Consider the following 10,563-nt stretch of genomic DNA (forward strand, 5'->3'; position numbering starts at 1 on the left):
GTATTTTTGGCAGTGATTAACAGTAGGGGGTGTACAGAAGGTCAAAAACTCTTTTTAGAAGTCAGCCAAACATCCCCATCTGATAAGATTAAACTAATGTGGCTTCTGGTGTTAATATCTAAAGAGTGGGTTGCTATAATGTGTTTGGGAAGGTAGTTGTGGCTCGGAGGGATTCAGATATATAGCAGTTACTTTTCTTTGTTACAGGCAGTTTGAAGCTGACTTTTGTTTTTAAAATATTCTACATAAGTTCGTTTGCTATTGTATAAAATATTTTCTCAATTATATATGTGTCATTTTTTTTCCTTTATTTTTCTTTTTATGCTGTTTTCAGTGCTAAAGATTACTTAAGGTGAATCACTCTGAAACTGATGCTAGTTTATGATTTTCAAACTTAGGTACATGAATATGGTTAATATATTTATGTTCACTCCATAGTTTTCTGATTATTTTACTGGATATTTCAATGGACAATATTGGCTTTGGTGGATATTTCTTGTACTTGGTAAGTTTATTCTTAGTACATTTCAGTTTTATTAACTTGCATTTAGTTTAATTTTGATGTTTCCTAAAATTGTAAGATGTAAATACATTGTGTTGCAACTTACATGGGAATAATTTTTCTACTGTAAAATTCTCATATACAACATTTATATCATTTCAGCTATTCAGATAATTCTTTGTACAAGCACTCTAGATATCTGATTTAAAGTCCAGAGCTTGTCAGCTTAAAAAGTCAGTGATTGAATAATAATTCAATACTACAAAACTTGAAAATAATTTTGAGAAGATAGTTGGATGCCTTATCCATTTTCCTATTTTTGGATCATTGAAACATTCTTTATACTTATGATATATACCCTGAATTAATCATTAATCAGCCAGGCATAAGGAAAGGCTTCATGCCTAATGATCACAGTACTTCTGTTGAGTTTTTTTCTTGTAAGTCATGTCTTTTTATTAATACTGATAAATTTTATGGATTTCTGATTTTTGTTCTCTTGTGTTTTTTTGCTCAGATGTACGAGTGTTCAGTTAATCTTAAAATCACATTATCTATAATCCACATTTCAAATTTATTTACTGACATGAAAAATAGATTTCGTTTCTACTTAGGTTTAAAGGCTCACATTTCTCTAGTAACATAATTGTAAAAGAAAATAATAGCATTTCAGCAGGTGGCAGTGTTCTCCTTAAGTTTGTTAAATCTTTAGGATCTTTTGGGAAGCAAATCCATTGTGGTCAGTTAGGATCACTAAAGATCTTGGATTCTTTCTCTAATAATTGTAGTGAAGTTATATAGTTATGACTGTGTGAGGGAGTCAGACTCACACAAAGGTTTAGGTAGTTTTTATATTGTTCATTGTGTTTTGACTGCCTGAATTCTGTGCTTGTTACTGAGTTTCTGACTTAAAACTGAAAAAAAATGTATAAAGTTTATAAGCATTTAAGCATATTAAATGCGTATATTTGTTTCTAAATATTAAGGGTTTGAGAAATCTTAGGAAAACGCCTGTGGGGCAGAGTGGAATGCAGAGGACAACCCCCAGTACCACATCAGAGCCATAATCTAGCATTTGGGAGAACGTGCAAAGTTAACCTGTGATAGAAAGGTTGCTCTCATATATACTCAGAGAATGTTGAGCACATTATAGAGCACTGAGAAACAATAGCTGCTGGTAATTGGTTTGTTGATATGAATTGGCTAATTTTAGAAAATTTCTGAGCAGAACAAAATGTGTCTTAGAAACAGCAGCTTGGTAGACAAAAGAAGGTATTTTACAAGTTTTGATTTACATTTTCAGTAGCAACTTCTACATTTGGATCACAATACCATTTTTTAAAACAGCATCTGGAAGGGCATGAGGGTGGAATTCAGAGTGGGAATCACAAATGGAAGAAGTGAGGATATGTGAAGCAGATGGGATCAGATTTAGCTGAAATTTCTACCAGTTTTTAAAGTCATTATTTGTGTATCTCTTCTATCTTTCCTGTCTTATTTATTACAACTATGCTGCTTTTTCTGGTGCTTTAATTACTGTCTTGGGGGAGGGGAACAAATTTAGTTTGGAACTTTGTATTTTAAATTGCCAGGGTTTTCCTCCTGGTGAGGAAAGTTGCATGCATACATACCTGGTGTTGTTGTTTTTTGCCCCCAACTAGTACCTGGTTAAAATGTACTGGAGTTTAATAGCTGTTTCCCTAAGAATTATATGCTTAAGTGTATCAAAGACTTTACTAGTAAAGGTACTGCTTTTTATATTTAGTTAATATTTTTCATCTGAAACTTTGAAGCATTTCACAGGCATTGTTTTATTAATGACTAAAGATATTTGTAATGTAAATGATTGTTATTTAAAAAAAATGTTTTACAGAGAACAGAGATAGATGAAAGATATATCCCAGATCATTTAATAAATCACTAGAGTGGCTGCTTCCCAAGTCTTCTTTCCTGATTCTTCTTATCTCAATTTTTATTATAAATTAGTCTTTTATTATTACTTGAAAATAGGAACTAATAATTTAGATTATTTACTTAATGTACATGTCTTCAAATAGAGATTTCATAAGTGACGGGCACTTGGTATCACTAAACAGGCTTATTGGTTTTATCTCACAGTTGTTAGCAATTACATGTAAATATTCTCTTTTGAATATCAGTGTGTCTTAATTTGCTTGGTAGTTGTATTAATTAAAAAGTTTGGTATAAAATGTTTTTTTTTTAATGAGTTGAATCAGCTTAAATGCATTAGATAACTTTGCTGTTTAAAGAAATCGCTTAATAAATATATGTTGTTATGTAGTTCTGGATTTTTGTGGCTGCAGTTGCTTTTATTTTTACCTTAATTAGATATACCTAGGCTTAAAATATTGAAATAATTTTTGAGTGTCAGTAAAATTTTATTACAATTTCTCGTGATGGAATTATCATTATAGTGTAAAATAGAGTATAGAATGAATGTAACACTACAGATTAAATTCCTTAAGCCTTGAGTGTCTTGTTTATAATTGTCTATTATAAGAACATAATATATATATGTATTATTTCAACCTTCTCAGGCCTGCTTCTTTTCTTCAGAGGATTTGTTAATTATCTAAAAGTCAGAAATATGTCTGAAAGTATGGCAGCTGCTCGTAGAACAAGATACTTCTTCTTATTATAGAGGTAAGAAATATTAATATACTAATGCTGTTTACTCCTTTATGTATTCAAGTTGACCAGGTGCATATTAGATGCCTAATGTGTACTTGTGTTGTTTACTCAAATTTAGCATACTTAGTATATTTTTTTACTGTTAACAGTCAGCTAATTGAAATTTGTGAATTTTTAAGATAACTTAGATTTTTTAAAATTGTTCGTGAGTTTTAATTTTTTTAATATAAAATAAACTGAAAATTTAAATCAGATATTTAAAACTTTTTTTTTGAAAGATTGACCACAGGATATAAAGTAACCACCAGCACAAAATCTGAAGGCTTGAAAAACAAGTTAATGACAAAGCTCTTACCTAGAAGGGATGGGCATTTTACGTAAAACAATGTGAAATCCACGTTGACATCTGGTAAAAAAACACCAAAAAACAAATTTGTGTTCAGAAAGCAATTTGCTGTACACTGAACTTATAAACAAACTGGATCAAGGAATAAAAGTTGTGTGAAGAAGACAGGAGTTCTGCTACTTGTTTTCTTAATGTATGCCAGTTTGTTTCCACAGAGAAGGCTGTAAGTTGAATAAATGGGACTATAAAGAAATGAGTAGAGGTTTTCTTACTAGTTACCCAGTCAGTTTCTGGAGGCTGTGTATGTAAAATAGCATTTATTAATTGTGCAGCTATTAGTATCTTCATATGAAAAGACTTCATATCTCTTTATACTTTTTTTATTAAAGTATAATTGACTTACAGCATTTGATTACTTTCATGTGTACAACATAGTGATTAGACATTTGTATACTTGGCAAACTGATTACCATAATAAATCTGCTTGCCGTCTGTTACCACATAAAGTTAATACAATAAAGTAAGCTGGAGAAAAGAAAGTTTAAAATGGTCACAGATATCCAAAAAACTTTCCACCAATTTTGTTGAAAAAAATCCATATAGAGATATAAACCCAAGCATGTATGGTCAATTAATATATGATAAAGGAGCCATGGACATACAATGGGGAAATGACAGCCTCTTCAACAACTGGTGTTCGTAAAAGTGGACAGATACATCCAAGAGAATGAAACTGGATTATTGTCTAACCCCATACACAAAAGTAAACTCAAAATGGATCAAAGACCTGAATGTAAGTCATGAAACCATAAAATTCTTGGAAGACAACATAGGCAAAAATCTCCTGAATATAAATAAACATGAGCACCTTTTTCCTGAATGCATTTCCTTGAGCAAGGGAAACAAAAGCAAAAATAAACACATGGGACTACAGCAAACTAAAAAGCTTCTGTACAGCAAAGGACACCATCAGCAGAACAAAAAGGCATCCTACAGTGTGGGAGAATATATTTGTAAATGACATATCCAACAAGGGGTTAACATCCAAAATATATCAAGAACTCACATACCTCAACACTCAAAGAGCAAATAACCCAATTAAAAAATGGGTGGAGGATATGAACAGATAATTCTCTAAAAAAGAAATTCAGATGGCCAACAGGCACATGAAAAAATGCTCCACATCACTATTTATCAGGGAAATGTAAATTAAAACCACAATGAGATATCACCTCACACCAGTAAGGATGGCCAGCATCGAAAAGACTAAGAACCACAAATGCTGGCGAGGATGCGGAGAAAGGGGAACCCTCCTACACTGCTGGTGGGAATGTAAGCTAGTTCAACCATTGTGGAAAGCAATATGGAGGTTCCTCAAAAAACTCAAAATAGAAATACCATTTGACCCCGGAATCCCACTTCTTGGAATATTCCCAAAGGATACAACTTCTCAGATTCAAAAAGACCTATGTGCTCCTATGTTTATCGCAGCACTATTTACAATAGCCAAGATATGGAGGCAACCTAAGTGTCCATCAGTAGATGAATGGATAAAGAAGATGTGGTGTATATATATATATATATATATATATATATATATATATAATGGAATATTATTCAGCCATGAGAAAGAAACAAATCTACAATTTGCAACAACATGGATGGAGCTGGAGGACATTATGTTCAGTGAAATAAACCAGGCGGAGAAAGACAAGTACCAAATGATTTCCCTCATTTGTGGAGTATAACAGCGAAGCAAAACTGAACACAGAGAAGGCAAATAGTGACTCTGTGGCATCTTACCCTGATGGACAGTGACTGCAATGGGATATGGTGAGGGAACTCGATAATATGGCTGCATGTAGTAACCACATTGTTTTTCATGTGAAACCTTCATAAGAGTGTGTATCAATAATAGCTTAATAAAAAAATCCACATATAAATCTTTACAGTTCAAACCCATGCTGTTCAAGGGTCAGCTGCATTACTGACTGTATTCTGCATGCTGTACGTTACATCCCCATGACTTACTTTATAACTGAAAATTTGTACCTCTTGATCCCCTTCACCTTCTTTGTCCCTACCTACTCCTTTCCCCTATTGTTACCATCCCTCTGTTCTCTGTAACTCTGAGTCTGCATTTTGTTTTGTTTTTTAGATTCAACCTATGAGTAAAATCACATGGTATTTGTCTTTGTCTAATTTACTTTGCTTAGTATAATACCTTCAAGGTCTATCCATGTGCATATGGCAAGATGTCATTCTTTATTTTTTGGCTAAGTAGTATTCCACTTTATAAATGTACTGCATCTTCTTTATCCATTCATCTATCAACAGATACTTAATCGTTTCCATATATTGGCTATTGCAAGTAATGCTTCCATGAATATGTGGGTGTATATATCTTTTCAAATCAGTGTTTTCTTTTTTCTTTGGATAAATACCCAGAAATAGAAATGCTGGATCAAATGGTAATTCTATTTTTCATTTTTTGAGGAACCTCCATAATGTTTTTTACTATGGTTGTACCAATTTACAATCCCACCAACAGTGCACAAGGATTCCCTTTTCTCCATGTCATTGCCAACCACATGATGTTTCTTGTCTTGTTGATAATAGCCATTCTGACAGATAGGTGATATCTCATTGTAGCTTTGATTTGCATTTCCCTGATGATTAGTGGTGGTGAGCGTCTTTTCAGTGTCTCTGGCCATCTGTATGTCTTTAAGAAAATGTCTGATTAGATCCTCTGCCCATTTTTTAAATTGTTTTTTCATTAAGTTGTATGAGTTCTTTGTATTTTGGATGTTAACCCCTTATCAGATACATGATTTGTAAATATCTTTTCCCTCTAAATGTTCCTCTTTAGTGGAATCCAAAACAGTATTTAAAAATACATATATACTTTGAAAGTATTTGAACTACATAAACAAAATGTATATTAAAACATTTCTGTTATGTAACTACAAGTACAAAATGTTTCAGGGTTACTATAAGTATTCTTGTTTGTATTTTCAAGAGTCTAAAATCTAATGTGAATATTTTCTAGCTGATCTCCTTTAGAAGCTTAAACTTTTATTCTGATACATGATACTTTATGGCATCTTTATCAAAAGACCACTATATATACTGATGAAATACTGCTATAATGTGGGTTTTTTACTGTGCTATCATTTAGAATATTGCAACTTAGTACATTTTAAGACTGATTCTTTCTTTGTTCCTAGGCTGCATTGACCAGACATTCCTTTCTTATGCCAATGTGAAATCTCCAGATCCTCTGTAAACTTACAACTTTAACAGAAGACTACTAAAAGCAGAAGACAAATTGGTGAAGAGTAGAGCCTCAGAATTGAATGACAGAGTGGTTTATGCTTAAAAGCCATTTCTGTTCATTCTCTAGATATTTATATTTCATTTGTTTTGCACATTTACATACGTGCCCATTTAAAAGATTTGCATATACTTGAAGGAAACCATAAAGTAACAGTAAAGTCCATTTGGTTAATCAGTGTTTTATATCATTGAAAGAGTTGAGTGATAAACAGTCTTCCAGCTTGTAAATGCCATTGACTTCTGACCTGACATTTAGTATAATAAAAATGAAATTATTAACCATGTCAGATGCTTTAGTTTCTGGCTCTGAGATTCATCGAATAACTCTCCACATGACTCTTTTGTTATATATGTTTTCTTGAAACCTGCAGTGCTGATTATTAGAAAGGCTTTGTCAGATTTTTGAACCTGATATTTACATCATTATTTAGCAAAACTTCTGTAAATAACTGCACATAAATTACTTTCTGCATTGTTTCTTAGAAATTGTGTCTGGATGTCTTTTCATTAATTTAAAATTAAGTGAACTTAATATATAGAGACAGTTTGGGTATTAAAGATAGTTTGTTTTAGGACAGATTTTAAGAAAATGTGGGTATTCCACACATCCTTTATATGAAATTTTTTTTTTTAAGGAAATGCCAGTTTTAGAGATTCTCAAAGGAGAAGTTTGGTTTTTTAGTATTGCCCATCATAAAGATTCTTGCAGAAAGAGATTGTTTTAGGTATTATATTTATTTCATTTAAGACATTTCTGAAAATTAATTTTCTGAATATTTGCATTTGTCTTTTAAAAAAACAAAAGTATCTTCAATATCATTGTAATAATTTTTTCTTTTGATGTTTAGTTAGTTAAAACTTAGCAGGTAAAAACTTGTACTATTAATATAGCTCCTTTATGATTGTAGGATTAACTTGTAAAAATCATATGCTGACTTGAGATGTGTGAAATACCTGTTATCAAGTTAGGGGAATGTGTCTGTGGCATTGAGTAGGGGTGTGGGTGTGTGTGTATGTTGGGAGAGTGTGTGTATTTGACCATTTATTAAATACAACTGGAATCTACATAAGCTACATTGTGCAAATCATTTTATGTCTCATCTGTTTCTTTTCAGTTATATCTTTGCTTTTGAATGCCAACATTAAAAAATGGTGGGAATTATATCTTTTAAACTTAAGAATCATTTACTATGGCTATATAGAACATATAAAAGTGATGGCTTGTTCATTATTAGACACTGACTACTACTAAAATACACATCTAAAATTATGCAGGGACATTTTTCCACTTCTGAAAATAAAATTTATTATGCTTTATAACTTCTTTTGTATTTCTGTGTATTTTCTGATTTATTTCATTGTCTTTGATAAATAAAACATGCAAGTTTTGTTTTGCTAATTGAGCCTCCTATTTGTTTTCCCTCATTCATTCTCCTCCCTGCTCAGAACTTGTATTGTTGACTAAAATAACTTTGTTACACCCTTGAAGTAAAACAATAGGATGGGTTAAAGAAAAAAAAATTTAATTTAGTTCTGATTTGGAGATAAAATTAGCATGTGCTTATAAGAAATGTAAACTCATCCTAGATCTCTTTTTATCTCATATTAATTTCCAATAGGCCTATACTTTGTTCTTTATAATTTTTAAATGAAATTAAGCTATGATACATGGTGATTTTAAATTACTAGATCAGCTATCACACATCAGTTTATTAAAATGTCACTTTAGTTTTTGTGGCATTTATATTAATATGTCATTTTCAAGCACCATCAGAAATTTCACTTTTTGCTTTGATTTGTACATATTATCGAGTATTCCATAATAGGTACATGTACAGTTCAATGGTAGCCTTAATTCTCATCATTCATCAGGGGAATCATAATATTTTTAAAAACTTAAAATTTCCTTCCAGATTTGTCAGTTCCAGCATACTTCTCTTTATTTACTGTGTGTTTGGATAGAACAGCTGCTGTGCTGTCTGGAGGACAGTTAACCATCTTTGCACTCTGCCTTAAAGATCGAAAATCAAAATCCTTGTTATTGTGTCTAAATATTGTGAATGAGTGTGAGCTAGGGCTTGGAGGTTAATGCAAAAATTTATTAAATCATTTCTGTTACATTTGAATAAGCTATTTATGGCCAGGATAGTCTACTTACAGAGTAAACAAGGCAAAAATACATTTTTCTATATAGTGTGGTCAGGATTTTAGAAATTTAAAAAAGACAAATCCTATTACACTTGGTTAAAATGAAAATCTCTGTTTAATAGAAAAAATAGTTATCTCTAGCTTTTTGAGTCTATAACATCCCAGGTAAGGTTATTCATAAATTTTAACCTGTTAAGACAGTAGTCACTAGTATTTCCAGCAAAATCTGTCCTAACAGGAAATAATGGGAGTCCAAAAAGTCCAATTGAAGAAAAATTCCTTAATCTAACATTATTTTCAACTGGCCTATACTGGCCCCAAAAGCACAAAAGTAATGTAGTGCATCTGATGCTGTATTTAACCAGAGTGACATATATCCTGAGTTTGCTCAGAACAGTTCTGGTTATTCCTGTTTTCTCAGCTTAAAATAGTGCCTCCTCTCTCAAAAGTGCCCTAATTTGGAGCATAAGTTATATGGTCACTCTCTTTATATAACTGTACACTGTACTGGGAAATGACTGCCTAAACTCATTGTTCTTTGAGAGAAGGAACTGGAGTATTGAGGCAGGAGCCAGTGATGGTTGTCAATGGCTTTTCCTAGCTGACCACTTGTTTGGCCTGTAGAACATGTATAGTATCCTTTTTTTTTAATAGAAGTTGTATTGGAATGATTCCAGCTTATGGTAAATAGTAAACAATGAGCTTTTAAAATTGCTGTTAAATGTTATTTTAATTGCTTATTAGTTAATTTTTCAAATAATTATTTGAAGTAGTGTATTTTAAAAATCTCATTGTTGATAAAAAGTTCAACTGTTGAATGACAGTGTGCCATTTGTTACTATATGAATGTCCTTGCCCTTAAATAAAACATGCTGACATGTGTTTTACCTGCTAATAAAGTTCTATAGATGTGGAAATGTGAACCTGTGATGCATCCTTTTGAAAATCAGCTTAGGATTCACAGTATATTGCCACCTTGGCCTCACATATGTTTATATGGTAAATCCTATTTAAGATGAATACAAATGGCATGGAATTCAGTTGGAATGTAGAACATCATTTGACTTGTCACAGTGTTTTGTATGTTAGGAGATAGATTGCAGTTTAATTTTAATGCAAAAATGCCAGCTTTATGAAAATAACCTATGTTCATTTCTACTTTGAAAAAGATCAGTGGTCACCATAGGTCAGACCTGCTTATGGGCCTGTATTCTTATTTGGGACATACAACCTAAAGTACAAAACCTTCTCTCAAGTTACAGAAAAACCAAAAAGCTCATTCCATACTTCATAAAAGTTACAATGAAAATGTTTATTTTGAACTCAGCATTTATGCTTCTTTTAACTTTTCTTGATGTTTTCAGCTTGGCTTTCATTTTTTAAGTTTTGTTTTAACAGATTGAGCCCCAAGCTTTTAAAAAACCTATTTGATTTTCATGTAAGCCATTAAATACATACAGTAGTTAGATAGAAAAGAGAGAAGGGGTATTGCCCCTTTAGCAGTTGAGGTTATAGCAAGCCAAAGTCTCACATTTCCTGTTCATAGATCCTAGAGGTGGTTTTCTTATTTCTCAGGGTT

At 32.0% G+C, this 10,563-nt stretch overlaps 1 protein-coding gene across 2 annotated transcripts in view; it reads left to right on the forward strand.

Moving 5' to 3' along the window:
* Positions 1–9,631, forward strand: part of NDFIP2 (Nedd4 family interacting protein 2) — a 67,127-nt gene extending 57,496 nt beyond the window's left edge. The window contains exons 6-8 of one of the 2 annotated variants that reach the window (XM_036893688.2): positions 439–505; positions 3,061–3,166; positions 6,728–9,631. In XM_036893688.2, coding sequence (XP_036749583.2) covers positions 439–505; positions 3,061–3,164 — 171 coding nt within the window. In that variant the 3' untranslated portion in view covers positions 3,165–3,166; positions 6,728–9,631. The remainder of the gene's footprint in view (positions 1–438; positions 506–3,060; positions 3,167–6,727) is intronic. The other variant, XM_057494621.1, reaches the window with a different exon arrangement.
* Positions 9,632–10,563: the final 932 nt, after the last annotated feature.

Source organism: Manis pentadactyla, chromosome 17, assembly GCF_030020395.1.
Source record: "Manis pentadactyla isolate mManPen7 chromosome 17, mManPen7.hap1, whole genome shotgun sequence".
NCBI lineage: Eukaryota > Metazoa > Chordata > Mammalia > Pholidota > Manidae > Manis > Manis pentadactyla.